The sequence below is a fragment of the Gopherus evgoodei genome, chromosome 7, assembly GCF_007399415.2.
Source record: "Gopherus evgoodei ecotype Sinaloan lineage chromosome 7, rGopEvg1_v1.p, whole genome shotgun sequence".
NCBI lineage: Eukaryota > Metazoa > Chordata > Testudines > Testudinidae > Gopherus > Gopherus evgoodei.
In genome coordinates this window covers 72,654,850-72,672,567 of record NC_044328.1, presented here as the reverse complement: position 1 = coordinate 72,672,567, position 17,718 = coordinate 72,654,850, and the positions used below count along the sequence as shown (strand labels likewise).

General features: G+C 43.8%; 1 protein-coding gene across 1 annotated transcript in view; it reads left to right on the top strand.

Annotated features, from left to right (window-relative positions):
- TM9SF3 (transmembrane 9 superfamily member 3) overlaps window positions 1-17,718 on the top strand; it is an 85,429-nt gene that overhangs the window by 27,114 nt on the left and 40,597 nt on the right. Inside the window, exons 4-7 of the mRNA XM_030568902.1 lie at window positions 10,027-10,187; window positions 12,331-12,408; window positions 14,779-14,910; window positions 15,889-16,055. Of these exons, the coding sequence (XP_030424762.1) occupies window positions 10,027-10,187; window positions 12,331-12,408; window positions 14,779-14,910; window positions 15,889-16,055 (538 nt within the window). The remainder of the gene's footprint in view (window positions 1-10,026; window positions 10,188-12,330; window positions 12,409-14,778; window positions 14,911-15,888; window positions 16,056-17,718) is intronic.

Genomic DNA, 17,718 nt, shown 5'->3' with positions numbered 1-17,718 from the left:
GGCTCTTGGCTGCATAGCCTAAAGGACTCAAGGGCGACTATGAAGTCCTTGGGCATGCGCACCCCGGCAACCTGACAGAAGCACTTCAAACCCCAACAGCGGCAGCAGTGCTCCTGCCCTCCTCGGCCAAGGCAGGACTTTTAGAGGCAGAGGGGAAGGAATGGCAGAAGGAAGTCTTCCAACTCCCCCGTCTGGACAAGGCCAGGACCCGGCCAAATGATTGTTGGGTTTCAAGCAGGCCTTTTGAAGGGACGCCCGAGGACAGCACACCAGACTTGCATCCGGATCCTTCCCTGTCCTTTTTGAATTGTTTGTCCCACTTCTACTATGTGTGGTCCCAAATAACACTGGTTCCTCCGCATGGTGGAAGCAGGATACTCTCTCCAGTTCTGCTCGTACCCTCCCTCCCACCCATCCCTTCCCGTCCCTCTTCAGGGACCCCTCTCACGAGCACTCCTTATCCAGGAGGTGCGGGCGCTCCTTGCCATGGGAGCGGTGGAGGAGGTTCCTTCGGAGCTAAGGAGCAGGGGATTCTACTCCTGATAATTTCTAATTCCCAAGGCCAAGGGGGGTCTCAGACCCATCCTGGACTTGCGTGGGCTCAACATATTCATGGTAAAGTTGAAGTTCTGCATGGTCTCCCTAGCCACCATTATTCCATCTCTGGATCCGGGAGACTGGTATGCCGCCCTTGACATGAAGGATGTGTACTTTCACATAGTGATTTGTGCACAAGCACATTGTGTGCTTCATGGTCAATCATGAACATTACCAATTCACTGCCCTTCCATTCGGCCTCTCAGGGCCCCCCCAAAGTATTTACCAAGTGCATATCAGTTATGGCTGCCATCCTCCGTCGACAGCAAGTGCAAGTATACCCCTACCTCAATGACTGGCTGCTCAGGGGCCTCACCAAGGCACAGGTGCAGTCCCAACTCTGCTTGGTCAGGTGCATGTTTGAGCAGCTGAGTCTTGTCCTCAATGTGGGGAAGTTGACCCTGGAACCAACCTAAAGAATAGAATTCATTGGGGCAGTGTTAGACTCCGTCCAGGCACAGTCCCTTCTACTGGAGTCCCAACTCCAAGCCATCATGGACAACATTCAGAGTCTCCAGCAATTCGCAACCTCAATAGCAAGGAGATGCATGAGTCTCCTTGGCCACATGGCATCTTGCATTTACGTGAGCCGGCACGCCAGACTCCAGCTAAGACGGTTGCAGATGTGGCTTGTCTTGGCCTACAGCCAGTAGTGTAGCCGGGGTAGGGGGGAGAGCGGGGCAGCGGCCGCTCCCCCACTGAGCGCAAGTGGTGCCTTTTAAATTTTACTCACCTGGGAGCGGGGAAAAAAAAAAGGATGCCACCCACTGTGGTGCTTTTAGTGACAGGGCGGCGCTCCGGGTCTTCGGAGTACTGAAGCTTCATCGCCAAAATGCTGCTGAAGACCCGCGGAGTGAGTGAAGGTCCTGCAGCTGAAGTACTGACAAAGACCCTCCACCTGGCTACGCCCCTGCCTACAGCCTGGGGCGTGACTACTTTAATTCAGGGGTCACAGTGCCGGGGCAGGTCCTCACATCCCTTCCTTGGTGGCTCGACCCCCAAGCGGTGTGCGGAGGAGTCCCCTTCCACAACCCTCAGCCTTCCTTGTCCCTGGTTACGGACACGTTGGCTATGGGGTGGGGAGCACATCTGGGGGACCTTCAGACACAGGGTGTGTGTAGCCACAGAAAGAGCTCTCCGTCCATATCAGTGTCAGGGAGCTGAGGGCAGTGCACCTTGCTTGCCAGGCCTTCCAGGCCCAACTGCAAGAACAGTGTGTAGCAGTTCTAATGGACGACACCACTGCCATGATTTACATCAACAAGCAAGGGGAGCCCATTCCTCCCCTTTATGCCAGGCTCTCTTCAGCTGTGGGAGTTCTGCACAGCCCACTTTGTTCACTTGGAAGCATCCTTTCTACTAGGAATTCAGAATATGCTGGCGAACCACCTCAGCAGGTCCTTCCATACTCGTAAGTGGTCCATTGACTGGATGTCATACACCCCATTTTCCCAAGGTGGGAGTTTCCCCAGGTTGACCTGTTTGCCACCTGATGCAACAGGAAGTGTCCAACATTCTGCTCCTTCCAGGGTCGCAGTCCAGGCTCCCTCATGGACGCATTCCTGCTACCCTGGAAAGGTCATCTACTCTACTCCTTTCCTCTGTTCCCTCTTATGCACAAGGTCTCGCTCAAGGCCCTCAGGGAGGGAGCAGAGGTAATTCCGATAGCTCCAGCGTGGCCTTGCTAGCACTGGTACACCACACTGCTGGAGCTGTCGATCAATGCACCGGTCACGGTGCCTCTCCTCCCCCACTTACTCCCTCAGGACCATGGTTGCCTCTGTCATCCCGACCTATGGACCCTCCACCTCATGGCTTGAAAGCTTCATGGCTGAACCCCATGGAACTTTTGTGCTCTGAATGAATAAGGGAGGTCCTTCTAGGCAGGAGGAAGCCCTCTACTAGAGCCATGTATCTGGTGAAGTGGAAGAGATTATCATCCTTGTGTGACCAGCGTCGTACACCCCCCCTCCAGGCGCCAGTACCTCTTATCTTGGAGTATCTCCTGCACCTGAAACAACGAGGCCTGGTAACATCCTCCTTAAGGGTCCACCTCACTGTGATCTCGGCCTTCCACCCAGGTGCGTCTGGCTGCTTAGTCTTCACCAACCCTGTGGTTCGTCACTTTTTCTCAAAGGATTGGACTGCCTATATCCTCAGATCTGTTAGCCTGTCCCTGCGTGGGACCTTAACCTGGTCCTTTCCAGGCTCATGGGGTCCCCATTCGAACCATTGGCAACTTGCTTTTTCCTGCATCTCTCTTGGAAGGCAGCTTTCCTGGTCGCCATTATGTTTGCAAGAAGGGTGTTGGAGCCTTGCAGGTTTTCCATAAGGATAAGATGCAGCACAGACCACACCTGGCCTTTCTCCCTAAGGTGGTGTTGCTCTTCCACACAAGCCAGGACATTTTCCTACCCGTCTTTTACCCAAAGTCTCATGCCAGTACCTGAGAGCAGTGGCTACACTCCCTCAATGTTCAGAGATCCCTAGCTTTCTATGCTGAGTGCACTAAGCCGTTCAGAAAATTGAACCAGCTATTCATAGCGGTGATGGACCAGATGAAAGGCCTCTCGGTCTTTTCCCAAAGACTATCCTCCTGGATCATGTCCTGCATCTTCACTTGCTATGAGCTGGCCAGAGTGCTGACCCCAGCTTTCACAGCACACTCCACTGGGTCCCAGGCCTTGTCAGCAGCATTCCTGCCGAGGTCCCAAATCCAGGAAATCTGCAGGGCAGCTACTTGGTCCTTGGTATTTACCTTCACCTCTCATTACACTATCAACCGGTATGCCAGAGATGATGCGGCTTTCAGTAGAGAGGTGCTCCAATCAGCATTTCCTTAACTCCGACCCCACTGCCTCGGTGAAGCTTGGGAGTCACCTAATTAGAATCAATATGAGCAATCACTCAAAGAAGAAAAAACGGTTACTCATCTCTTGTAACTGTTGTTCTTCGAGATGTGTTGCTCATATCCATTCCAAACCTGCCCCCTTCCCCTCTGTTGGAATAGCTGGCAAGAAGGAACTGAGGCGACGCCAAGTAAGCATGGTCATATAATGAGCGCCATGAAGGCGCCACTCCAGGGGGCTCCACAGCTGACCTGGCAGGTGCTGTTAGGAAAAACTTTCCGGCAACTGTGCATGCAACGTGCACACACCTAATTGGAACAGATATGAGCAATACATCTCAAAGAACAACAGTTATGAGAGGTGAGTGACTATTTTTTCTGTTCTGGGTGTAGATTGAACTCTGAAAGTGTGGACTTAGAAAGTAAATTAATCTACTCCAGGATGTGACCTGACTAGAAATGAAATGACAGGCTGTGACTTTGTCAATAACTATGCTACTTCACATTCTGTAACATCTTTCATTTTAAATCTCTTAAAGCACTTGGCAGGCATGACCAGATTGTCCAGTGTTTTTAAGGTGCCCATTGTGGTAGTGTCTGAGGGGATAAGTTAGCATGTACTATCCCAGTTTCCCTTTATCTGTGAAATGGAAGCACAGAAAAGTTGATTTACTTAAGGTCATAAAACAACTCTGTGGTAGGCCCCAAATCTCCAGTTCTTTGCTTTAACCACTGGCCCAGGCAGGATAATTTAAATGTGATTCATGAGCTGATAGCTTATTTTCTGGGTTGTGACTGGTAGAAATCTTATTTTTGGATAATTAAAGAGAGAATAAGATAATTCAGTAGGATTTCTGTTATGAAATTATTCCTTTGCCTCCTTTTAGAATTTCAACCCATTTCTCTTGTTTCTCTGCTTATATAAGAGTATTGGTGTCTGTCAGTTGTGCTCTATGTAAACATCATGAGGAATACAGACTTTAAAGAACTTGGCATGCTGCTTTCAAACAAGGACTCTTTATCTTGTCTGACCAAGCATCATCTGGGGTTCTTGCTTCAACCATCCTACTTTACTTTGTTTCTCATGTACCTGTTGAACCTACTTAACTAGTGTGGCAGTATTTTCTCCTGGTGGAATGTTGTGCACCAGCAGCAGGGCTTTTCTCCTTTTACATATGTAGACAAAAACACTAGCACAGAAAATACAAATGCTACAAAAGTATATTTAAAAATTTAGAATAAGTTTTGGGGAAGAATATTTTGAGGTATAAGTCCTGATGAGCATGAGAAGGGTGCTGATGAGCATGGTAGCACAGAAGTCGTTGTGGCACGTGTACTATTAAATTCATACACTGCAAGAGATGCTGCTTTGAAAGCACCATGTGAAGTCAGTCAAAGCAGCCATTATTGCACTCTCCTTGCAACTCTTAGCAGGCTTTTTAAGAGAAGTTGTGGCTGACCGATGGCTTTTCAGCTGCTGATGTTATCATTCAAAATTAGATCACTGAGTAACGTTCCTGGCCCAACAGCACAGTTACATAGTGCTTGTCTACACTACCCACCGGATCGGTGGGCAGTGATCGATCTAGTGGGGTTTGATTTATCACATCTAGTATAGATGCGATAAATCGACCGCTGAGTGCTCTTCTGTTGACTCCGGCACTCCACTAGAATGAGAAGCGCAAGCGGAGTTGACGGGAGAGTGTCAGCTGTTGGCTTATCGCAATGAAGACACTGTAGTAAGAAGATCTAAGTACGTTGACTTCAGCTACGCTATTCGCATAGCTATTCGGGTAGCTGAAGTTGCGTATCTTAGCTCAACCCTATTTGGTAGTGTAGACGAGTGTACTAGGGTGACAGCTGTTTAGTTGTCTTATCTGTAATCCAGTGAGTGTTTGTTGGTTTTGAAGACTCTTCTTGTTGGTTGCTGAAATTACTGATGGAACAGCTTCCAAGTAATATCTTTTTTGGGGGCTGATTTTCTAACCTCACTTGAGGTTTTTCTAACAGGCCTCAAACTCTGAATTTAATGTCAGAAATTTGTTAGTTGTCCAAGTTACAGAATAAACCACTTACTAGATATATACAGGTGCTTAACAAGTGCAAGAAGTTCTGATGACTCAGAATAAAATAAGTTCTGCTTCCAGCTAAAGAGTTTGAGGAAATAAAAACCATGCAAGCCAGCTTTGCATCAGGACAAATTCATGAGCTGGAGAAGGACAGGCTATATAAAAGAGTGCCAACTGTGACCAGAGATATTTGCAGAAGACCCCTATGTTGATGTTTTACACCAGGTGTGGGCATACTTCAGCTCAGGGCACATCTGGCCCTTCAGACTTTTTAATCCGGTCCTCAAGCTCCTGCTGGGGAGCGGGGTCCATGGCTTGCCCTGCTCCACATGTGCCATGGCTCCTCACGGCTCCTGGAAACAGTGGCATGTCTCTCCCCCCCCCCCCCCCCCCCGGTTCTTATGCATAGGGGTAGCCAGAGGGCTCTGCACATTACCCCAGTCCCAAGCGCTGCCCCTGCAGCTCCCATTGGCCAGTGGGAACTGCAGGGGCAGTGCCTGCGGGCGAGGCAGCACACAGCCGCTTGGTTGCTCTTCCATGTAGGAGCCAGAGGGGGAGAGATGCCGCTGCTTCTGGGAGCTGCTTGAGGTAAGTCCTGCCTGGAGCCTGCACCCCTGACCCCCTCCTGTGCCCCATCCCTTATCCCCCTCCCACTCTCTGAACCCCTTGGTCCCTGCCTGGAGCACTCTCCTGCACCCCCAGCCCCATATCCGCATCCCCACCCCAGAGCCTGTACCCGCAGCTAGAGCCCCTATGCCCCACCCTCCTTCTCCTAGCCCGTAGTCCCCTCCTGCACTCTGAACTTCTCATTTCTGGCTCCACCCCAGAGCCCACGCCCCCAGCTGGAGCCCTTATCTCTCCCTCCCTCCCGCCCCCTCCCCCCGCACCCAACCCCCAATATTGTGAGCATTCATGACCTCCACCATATAATTTCCATATCCAGATGTGGCCCTCAGGCCAAAAAGTTTGCCCTACACAGTACTCAGACTGGAGTACCTAGATAAGTTGAATGGAGGACTAGATGCTCAAACTTGAGCTAGACACACAAGCAATCTAGAAACAATAGGGATAGAAATATATCTAATATTAGCGAATCTTGTATATATTGACTAAATGTTATGTTGTATGCTGAAAAACGTGTTTAAGGTGATTCTGATATTTATTTGTAACTTCAGATGAATGGTATGCTTTATGCAGACTGTTTATCCCTGCCAGCCGCGTAGCTTCCAGATGAACACTCTGGGCCTCTTTCAATGTAATGGTAAAGGCTATTCTTGGTGGTTACATTTGTTGGAGCCAGGCCTCGCCTTTTTATATTTAATGGATCAGCATAGCACAGATTGCCATTATTATAACAGGTATAACTTGTTTGCATCACACACGAAGGCAGCAGAATAGAAGATTATGGTTCCAATACTCTTCCTGAAGGCAAAGTGGAACTATCAGAGCTGCAGTTAACTCCCTCAGTGTTAGGCTGTAATCTGCGCCAGAAAATTCACCCATTGCTTACAAGGTTGTCAGCAGTGAGTATAGTTGAACTGGTGCTGAAAAGTGGCAAGTCTAGGCAGGGCTAAATTCAGGAACTTGTTAAGCTCAGGCTTGATTATAGTTTGTGAAACAGTAAGCAATGGTTTGATTTAGGTGCTGCTTTAGAGCTGCTTCAGGCTCACTGCTCTCCATAGCACCAAACATTTTCCACAGTTGCTACCAATGGTTCACTTCCTCTACTGGCAGCAATGGCAGGAGCCCAGCATGTTGATGAATCCTTCTCAGAACCTGACAGTACAAACACCAGTGACCAGCTGTATCTTGTGTACACTAGCATTTCCATTGTTGCTACCATTAGTGGAGCTGAGCCATTGGTAGTACCAGTGGGGAATTTAAAGGGTAATGTGTGAGAACCTAGATATTGGTGAGCAGTGTCCTGTAAATATCTTGGAGGGTGAGAATTTCTCTTGGAGTTCTGGGAATGACAGAAACTGGATTTTCAGTAACTGGGACCTGTTAGCATTTTTTTTAAGGATTCTTTATGCTGAATCTGCATTCCTGCTATTACCCATCAGCTTTAATATTAGTTCAGCTGGTTTCTGCAAGATTACCACCCTTGGGAGGCCTACTGTAGACTTGCCTGCCTGCATTTTAAGCAGCATATTTTTTTAACACTGTAAAATGTTCCTAGTATAGACAAGGCCTTGGTGGGTTTTTCTCTTGGTTCAGCTTGTTACTGTGTCTCCTTAATGGGTTAGCTGAGCCCTACCATGTGCTACTAATAGAAAGCAAGTCTGTTCTGAGGAGTTTGAAGGAGTAGAATCCAAATGGCATGGCTTCCTGCTATAAATTCTAGGCACTTTATGCTTAACCTAATTGGTGAAGCAGACCGCTTTTCTTAACAAGTGTCAAGAAATCTGATCTCCCATCAAAATGGTGGTCTTTTTATAACTGTCCTAATTCTGCTTATGAGCATGGTAGAAGTTTGCCTGCCAGCATGTTCTATTCCTTCTGGTTGTCCACTAGGGGAGAGACTATTTGGCCATCATTGGATTTACCAGTGTGACACACCATCAACACTTGAAGTTACACTTAGGAGGAAAGCTTAAAAAGTCTGGAAATGGAAGAGTGCTCGCTAGATGATATCTAGATAGCTTACAACAACTCTTGTATGTAGACAATGAAAAGGCATTGACCTCAAATTGCTATTGGAAGGCCTCCATCTGATTTACTAACATCTAGAAGCTTACATAATCTTTGTTGCTTTTAACTGAATTCAGGCAAAATTAGATGAGTGCTTTTCTTCAGACTTGCTACAAAGCCATGGCAGATAGTAGATAGACTGACTTGGCTTTGTGGCATGCAGTCTCCTTGACTGGATGTAATCGTGTGGTAACATACTCCTTCAAGAGGTGGTTGATCTGAATATCCTTTTAGCTGTTTAGAGATCCAGAATGTTGTGGCTTTGGGCAACTCCAGCAGAGCAGAGGTCAGGCTGAGTAACATAGCCGCAAATCGGCAAATGTTGTTCCTGCACGGTGTACGTGAGGCAACACTGAACAGAGGAGCTTGAATGAGACATGAAGAAAAATACCGTCTTGAAAAATAAAGGGCACAGATAACCTTCAAGTGCTGTTTCTCCATACATCTGTTCCTTTGGAGAAACCCTTTCCATTGCCTTTCACCTGCTTGCTTCTTTTTAGACAAGTCTTCCTATATGTTTGCACGCTTTGGATGCTACTGTTATAAGAGGTAGAAGTTTTTGCTTTCTTTATGAAAAAATGTTTTTATACATGGTTCTTCACCACAGTTTGTAGCTGCCAAAGGCATCCTGTTTGTTTGAGGTGTTATGAAGAACCTGAAGTATGTGTCTTGAAGTTGTTCTTAGGAGGGAGGGTATGTATTCCATGGCTGAGGCCCATGTACTCAATGGCAACCTGAACCTAAATTTTATGGTAGAGTCCCTGGATTCTGTGGAACTCTTGTGTGACAGAGCAGAAATGTTGCAGCAGCTACATGAAAATCAAGAAATTTGTAATAAATAATGAAAATCAGTAATGCAATCAGCCCAGTGTCCCTAGTGGTGTCTGATCACCTCTCTACCTGGAGTTGAGGAGCACCTCTAGAATTAAGATAGGATCATGTGTAGCAAAATAGTAAAGTGTTTGTATTTTGCTTTGTCTCTCAGGAAATGGAGATGAATGGGGCCATGAAAGATCTTGCCAGTGTCCATCAGCAAAAGTAGAGCAGTCAGGACCTTTTGTTTCTGACAAACAGCAGAAAAATTTGAGTGAAAATGAGGACAAAAGGTGTGGGGGAGTGTGATGAGGCAGAATTGGCAATAATGAACGTGGGATATAGAATGAATGTGAAGTGAGTCATGGAGGAGGAAAGTGTGAGTGAATGAAAGTATAGATGGAACAAAGGAGAGGAGAAAGTAAGGCGGGGAGAGATTGGAATTAAAGTTTTGTTCATAAACTTTATACTGGCACTCAGATGAAAAGATAGAAGGAACATTTGATACAACTGTGTCTTGCACTACTAATATGGTCCTTGTTATCTGCACCTGTACATTTACTGTCTGCTGGTCTAGCAAATCAGTTGCTTGAAGGTGCAACACTATCAAACACACTAGCTCAAAAACAAGGAAGACTTAAAAGTATGTCCTGATTTTTTCTTTTGTTATGTTAATTTAGCTACCAAGATTATTTTTGTAGTTGCCATAGTACACCTCTACCCCGATATAATGCTGTCCTCAGGAGCCAAAAAAATCTTACTGTATTATAGGTGAAACCGCATTATATCGAACTTGCTTTGATCCACCGGAGTTCGCAGCCCCACGCTGCGCCCGCTGCCCACCTCCCCACCCCCTCCCGGAGCACTGCTTTACCATTTTATATCCGAATTCGTGTTATATCGGGGTAGAGGTGTATATCGAATGTTCCTGAAATTATTCACAAAATACTCTTGAAAAATGCTTGTAATTGCATGTTGTGTCTTATGCAATACTTGTTTCTTCTACAGGTATTGTTGGTGAAGCAGATGAAAATGGGGAAGACTATTATCTTTGGACCTACAAAAAACTTGAAATTGGTTTTAATGGAAATAGAATTGTGGATGTGAATCTGACAAGTGAAGGAAAGGTCAAATTGGTTCCAAATACCAAAATTCAAATGTCATATTCAGTAAGTAATGCAGGAATATACAGGGGATAAGAAATTGTGCAGAGTTAGTACATTAGGAATAGTTACTCACATATCCAGTATTCAAAATTGATGTCTGTGTTTTTACAGGGAAAACTGTCATAAGTGAAGATGCATCTTTTCCATAACTTTCTGTTTGTAGAATTACATTTAAAATGCTGATAGAATGCATTTAAAACAACTAACTGAAGTATGTAAACAGGGTGGCTTTAATGTGGGTTCATGGTTCAGTTGTACCCCCAGAAATCATGAAACTAGGGGTGTAAAACCAGGCAAACATTCATTTCCCCTGGAGCTGTGTGGAGGGAGGGGGTAGCCTGAGGGAAGGAGTATTGGAGAATGAACCCATCCCACACTCACTGCTCAGCAGCTGCTCCTGTCCCACGGGGCTGAGTGTTGCGATCTGATGCACTGAAATTTGACCTGGCCGTCGTCCTGTCATGGCTTTGGAGAAGTGCAAAGTGTGCATATATTGGTCTTTTCCTATGTCATGTTTCATGCCTAATGACACTAGTGTACTTGGAATCAAATTTCAAATCTACATATAACTTTCATATCTAGTTCACAGGTTTCAGTTTGTCCCAGCGCAGTTTACAACAATGAGTAGTTGAATGATCTATGTGACAGATGATAATGGTATCTCAGTCTGGTTCCTAGTGCAGAGCAAGGTTCCCTGGGCAAACAAGGACCATGGTCTGGTCAGCTCCTGCTGTGCGGAGTTGCTTTGTTACCAGGAGGCATCTCTCTCCTGCTTGGGAGGAGAGAGTTCCCACAGCTGCTGATGCTGTTGCTGGCATTGGGAAGAAGCTTGGCATAAAGGTCTCAGTATGCACCACCAATGATTGAGGGAGAGGGGAAAGCACCCCAGGGTCTCCTGGATGTAGCAGAAAAGAGGAAAAGAGTATTGAAAGTAAAAACAGTTTAGTGTATTGGTTTATTTAATGAACTGTATGCTAACAGTACCTACCCACACACACGTGCGTGCTTGCTTATGTGTACCTTCCACTACACTGCTTTACTTTGACAGTCTCACATATACACTTAAAGTACTTTGTTATTAACACTAACACATCTGCCTAATGTATTAGATTTTCTTAACGTAATGGATTTTTCTTTGGAGAATTTAGCTGCCAACCTGTGGCAAATCTCTGTTGAGCATGTCCAAAATGCTTTCTTTCAAAAGCTTGTAACATGACTAAATTTGGGTGCATTTTCAAGGGGCTGGGGAAAGGCATGTCCCTCAGTCTGGGGCAACTCTTGCCAAATGCAAGTCCTTGCTCCAACACAGAGGTACTAGAGCTTCTGCATGAAACTGTTTTTTAACAATTTTAACTTGGCAAAGGGTCTTTCCTTAATAACCTTATTCCAAGAACAACTGAACCATTTCATCAAAAACTTTCCAGAAACATTTAGTTTGAGGCAGACACCCAGGCACGAGAACATCAGCCTGAACAGTTACTTTGTCAAAGTGACAAGTAACCAAAAACAAGACTTGAAATGGAAAGTGTAAGGTGCTTATAACAATTAAAAAAAGAACCATTGTTGAAGACTAGGGCTATGTCTATACTTAAGCCATTACAGTGGTGCACCATTATAGCACTTCAGTGTAGACACTTACTATGGCGACAGGAGGGGTTCTTCTGTCGCTGTAGTTAATCCACCGCCCCTAGAGGCAGGCAGTAGCTAGGTCAATGGAAGAATTCTTTTGTCAATATAGTGCTGTCTACTCTGGGGGGTTAAGTTGGTTTAACGATGTGACTCAAGGGTGTAGATTTTTCGTACCACTGACCAATGCAGCTGGGTCGACCTAACTCTTTTTTGTGTGGACCTGGCCTACGGGTACCTAAGACTAATCTTCTTCCTTGTTCCTAGACGTGCTTTCTCAGATGAGAGTTGGAGTAGTTTTGCAGGGCAGCATGGTGGAGTATGCATTGCTGTTGCTTATGCTTTCCTGTTCCTTAGATTTCAGTCCTTAGGGGCTGTCAGCCCAGCTCCTTTTGGTATCTCATAAAATCATTTTTAAAATGAAGAAAAAAGTCTGAAATGGACAGTTTCTATATCCCTGTGGATTTATAGCTGCGCAAGTATTGTGGGCTTTTCAAGTATAAATCTTTTCTCTCTCCAGGTGAAATGGAAAAAATCAGATGTGAAGTTTGAAGATCGATTTGACAAGTACCTTGACCCATCTTTCTTTCAACACAGAGTATGTAGTTCTAAAACAGCCATACAAAACTTCCTTTGAAATGTACTCTGGTTCAGAAAGGCCAGTGGAACAGTTCTTCACGCTGCTCCAATTGCTTCTGTTGTAGTGATAAAGGAGAGGTAAAATGTTTTGGAGGTGGCTTTGTGCCTTTTAAGAAGGGTGCGGATAAAATACTTAAAAATGTAAAAAAGGCTCAATCCAATTGATTTTATTTTTAACATGAGGCTACTTGTGGAATAGTACTCTTCATGGGAAAACTTTTCTCTACAGCACCCGGTAAGTTAAGAAGGCACCATGTATGAATTGTTACGAACAGTTACTCAAGTGTAAAAGATGCCAGAGATGCAGTTGGGAGCACACATTATGCTGCTTCATGAGGAAATGCTGTGTAGAGGCTTTCTGACTGCTTCAGTCTAACTGAAACTGTTCCAGTAGCCTTCTTACTCTGCTATACTTGTGTCACGCTCCCATCCGCTCTCCTAGCAGAGTACAGTAAACAATTGTTCCACCTTGATATATCCTAAGCAGCACTGATGTTATGCTCACAACAAAAGAAGGTAAATCATGCCAAATCAGTATTGCTGTGGACCTATCAGTTGCGAACTCTATTTACTGGTTGTGTTTTTGTGTTGAATTGGGAAAAAAACAACAATCCCTTTGATTTAGACAGGTAAGCTGCACTTTTCATTGAAGCAGACAGGCAGCAGCTCAAATTACGGTACTGAATTCCCCTAAAGCCTTTCATTGCCATTGTTCCATTTGGGATTTCAGGGTGGAGTTGGAGTAGAATTTGGATGGGGTTTTTAAAGATCAGCAGCCTACTGACTGCTGTAGCAATCGTCCTCTGCCTCTTTTCCACTTTGTATGAACTTGTGAAATGATTGCAGCAATATGGAAATATTAATAACTGAAAATCTCCAGTGTCACTTTGATAATAAGGCAAAATGGCTCTTCTTTCCCATGTTGTTAATGAGAACAGTTAATGGACAGTCGAACAGTTTCACAGACTGCTGAAAGTGCTAAGCACAGCACAGTGAACTGGTGTGGGGGAAGTGTAAATTTTTTTCATGCTAAATCCTGATTTATTGTTCTCGGGTAGAGAATTAACCAGTGCTAGAACAAGAGATGAGCTCAAACTGTGAAGTCCCTGGTCTCTGGGGAAGTTCATAACTTGATCTGAACTTGGAGTGGGCACATCTCTAGTTAAAACTACTTACAAGCACTCTGTACATAGCTCTTCTTCTGGTAAGGTAGATGTTAGTTACTAGCTGGTTGTCAATGTGTTTTTCAATTTTGAACAGGGAAATAGATGTATGTTGGGCCCCTTAGGTGCAAAATGACACTTCTTTTCAAGTTATGCATTTTCTCAGGGAATGTTCTTATGATTTTAAAGTAGTCCCTACAATACTAAATTCCAAAGTTGGTAGCAACTATAATAAATGTCATATCTGGTTTATGTGTGGGGTTTTTTTGAAGGCGTTTTTGAGGTAGGTTAGAATTATTCAGCATTGGAAGGATATTTTAAATAAATTAAATGTTAGTTACTCCCAGAGCTAATAACATTCATTGTACATTGTGCCACACTTTTGACCTGACCTACAGACTAGTTTGCCATGATTTCATCTCCTGTAGTAACAGATGTAGGAATGATTCCCATGGTCAAGCTCAGCTTTTTCCTTAGGTCTTGCAAAATTCATTCTCACTCAGATTACTATTCCTAGTCTGCTGCGTGACATTGCAGCATGAGCTATGCCGGTAATGTTTTTTACAATGGAATCATTCAGGAGTGGAGAGGTAGCAGACAGTTAAATAGCATGACCTGACGAAGAGTGCTGTGTTAGTTTGAAAGCTGCTCTCTCTCACCAAGAGAAGCTGGTCCAATAAAATATATTAGCTCACCCATTTGGTCTCAAGGAAATAGCATGTTACTTTCTGATGTGGTTTTGCAGAATTGATTGTTTTGTCTCAAATGGAAACAAAATACTGCAACTGCGACTGTGGTATAGCTTAAAACTGTTAGTGGTACCTGGCCTGTCTGGTGCTCAATAGGATGGCTCGAGGTTTCAGTAAAGTCTCTATTGGGATTTCAAATCAGAATGGGAATCTTCTGGACTGAATGTATTTGGTTGTAAGAAGGAAAATGTCGAGATTAAACTATTAATGTTCTGTAGCAGCTTAGTTTGACTGATGGACACATTCATCATGTGTTGCGGAAGATGATGAAGACTTGCAAAATTTGGCAAGCTATATTTAATAGGATTTGTGTGAGCTTTAGATAATTCATTGCTACTTAGCACAATAGTTCGTATTGACTTATTGGGCACTAATACGTACCTGCAGTACTTAAAATTAAGTCTCTTTTTCTTGTAGATTCACTGGTTTTCAATTTTCAATTCCTTCATGATGGTCATCTTTCTGGTGGGTTTAGTGTCTATGATATTAATGCGAACATTGCGAAAAGATTATGCCCGATATAGCAAAGAAGAAGAAATGGATGATATGGTAAGACTTGCACTAAGTTCTCAGAAGTTTTAGTAAGATGTACTGCTTTTTCTGGTGTTGATTTCATTGGCGCTTATGAATAGTTTTCTTCACCAAAATACAAAATAAATTGAAATCTGTCTAGGAAGTGGTCAGGGAATTCTCTCCAGAAGAGAATGGCTTTCAGATATCCCAACTAGAGCAACATGATTTCCTGTTACAAGAATTGGTTGCTGGCTGATGAGGACTGAATTAGGAAACCTAAAGCTGTTGGGACAGACTGCACAGAGAATTGGTGATGAGACAATAGCCTTTCACTTCCAGGTTGCAGCTTTGAATTCTGCTTAGGGTTGTAGTAGCTGAGAGTTCATAAACTCTGCTGCTTATGAAATGTTTGGTCCACCCAGTTCAGGTGCTAGTCGCTATTTGTTCACATTACCATCCCTGGCACTAGCTGGCACATTCCAAAAACTGACTGAGTATGGAAACTGAGCTCCCCTCTAGCCCCGCTAGAGCTGGTCCCTCCAGTTCATGTGAGAGGCACATTGGTAGGGCATTGTGGAACAAATGCATTACCATGACTCATGATATATATCCTCTTGTGTGGATAAGTTTGGGCTTCAGTCCCAGAGCTTTCAAGCAGCCATATTCCACAAGTGCCAATTTCGCACATGCTATCTTAAAACAAACAAACAAACAAACAAACAAAAAATCCTCCCTATTGGCCCCCTGTGCTTCAGAAGCCTATGTAAACCCCTAAAGACTGACATTTGTGGGTTGGGGAAGTAAAACCATTCTGAATGGATTTAGCTTTCTACTAGTGACTTTCATTGTGCATTTTATGTTTGTTCTACATGGAGTATTTGTCCTGTAGAGTTAATTTATCTAGCTTTAAGGATTCCGTTAGGTCAGGCTTTAATTCATACTTAGCATCTTGTTTTTCTCACTTGTTATTACTTGGCAATGGTATTTATAACCAAACTATATTTCTATATACAGGACAGAGATCTGGGTGATGAATATGGGTGGAAACAGGTCCATGGCGATGTTTTTAGACCATCCAGTCATCCTTTAATATTTTCGTCGCTTATTGGCTCTGGTTGCCAAATCTTTGCAGTTTCTTTCATAGTTATCATTGTTGCAATGATAGAGGATTTATACACAGAGTAAGTATGTTAATGACGTTATCTCCCTATTTCACGCCTGAAAGTTCTTGAAACTTTTTGTAAAAATGAAGCTGGTTATGAATTCTATGTACAGTTTCAATTGAAACGTAAACCAGAATTTTTCTAATGTTCAAAGGTGACTAGCAAATATTTTTTTTATAGAAATTGATTTTGTTGTTACTATATGAATTAACAAAAAAGGCCTGAAAAGCTTTTTAGTTTTTCTCATTGCTTGTTTTATCTTAGAAGTATCAAAATTAAGTCTGGTCTTCCCTGGTTTTGCTAGTGGACTTTGTGGGAGGTAAAAAGTCTGAGGATATTTTTTGAGGTCACACATGTAACTGAAGTGAGATGCCGAATCTTTAAGGAAGTATTTTTTATTTATTACTTGTACCTTACTCCTGTAGAGTTTTACACATGTGCTTAACTTCACATTCTGTGAGCAGTGCCTTTGACTTCAGTGGGACTATTCACATTACATAAAGTAAAGCGCGTGCATAAGTCTCCACAGAACCAAAGTTCCGATTCTAAGTTTCTTGGGGTAGAGACTCTCGTCAATTTGTGTGTGCAATACGTAGAACAGTATGGTCCTGATTGGAGGCTGTACAAATATTTAGGAATGGTCATTTGGCATTAAATACTCATCTGAAACATAAAAATGTGAACCAACTTAAACTCACTGTTGGGTAGCTATCACCTTGACCGTGTTGCTTGCGGGGATGGCTGCCTGTTCCCCAACCCTTCATCTATTTGCCCTTTTAGATTGTGTCTGCTGGGACTGGACTAGCTTTCTCTGTTTTGGAAAGCAGTTAGTATTTTTTGGGTGCTGCAACAACATACACAATTTTACCAACTATTAGCAGGTTTTTTAAACAGTGACTAAACTTTCTCCCTCTCAGTTGAGCTTTATTCTCAGTTGCAGGTCATCTGTAACTATCTGTATTTGCCACTAGAGGGAACTCGGCTTCCAAATTTAGCTGCCTTGTTTTCACTTACCCTGTAACACTTTTAAAATCCTTTGCTTGTGTGCTTTTCTTGGTTTTACAGTGATTGTCCTTGTGGTGTAGATAGCTGAAGAGGAAATTAAATGCAATTCTAAGTGTTTTAGAATGCCAGCGTTTTTTGGACAGGACCACGCCTACTTTCATGTTTGGAATGTTTGCACATTGTGGTGCTATTAGAAACTCACACTAATAGTGATATCAGATGCATGTAAAACATGTGAGGAGGGGGGAAAACTGAACTCAAATACTTGCATCCTCTTCCGTGCAGGTGCTCCATGCAAAATGAGGTAGCAATCTGGTTCTCAGAGCACAAATGAGCATTTACTAAGCCGTGATCCAAAAATGGACCTGTAGTAGGAAAATGGTATGAGCTGAAAAGTGTGATATACCATACTACTTTAAATGGAGTGATCATTTTATGTACTCTGCAGTGCCATAAAATACCCTTTAAACCCTCTCCGGGTACTCACCATTTTTCACCTGAGAACAAGTGGTTGTCGTTTGGTCATATCAGCTGTTAATATTGGATTGTGTGGCAGGAAAGCTTTAGTATTAGGGCTCTTCTGGCATATAAGTCAAAATAGTGGATAAAAATATCTGCATGGCATTTCAGATTAGAATTCATTGAATGCATTGGAGTAATTCTGGACTACAGTAAC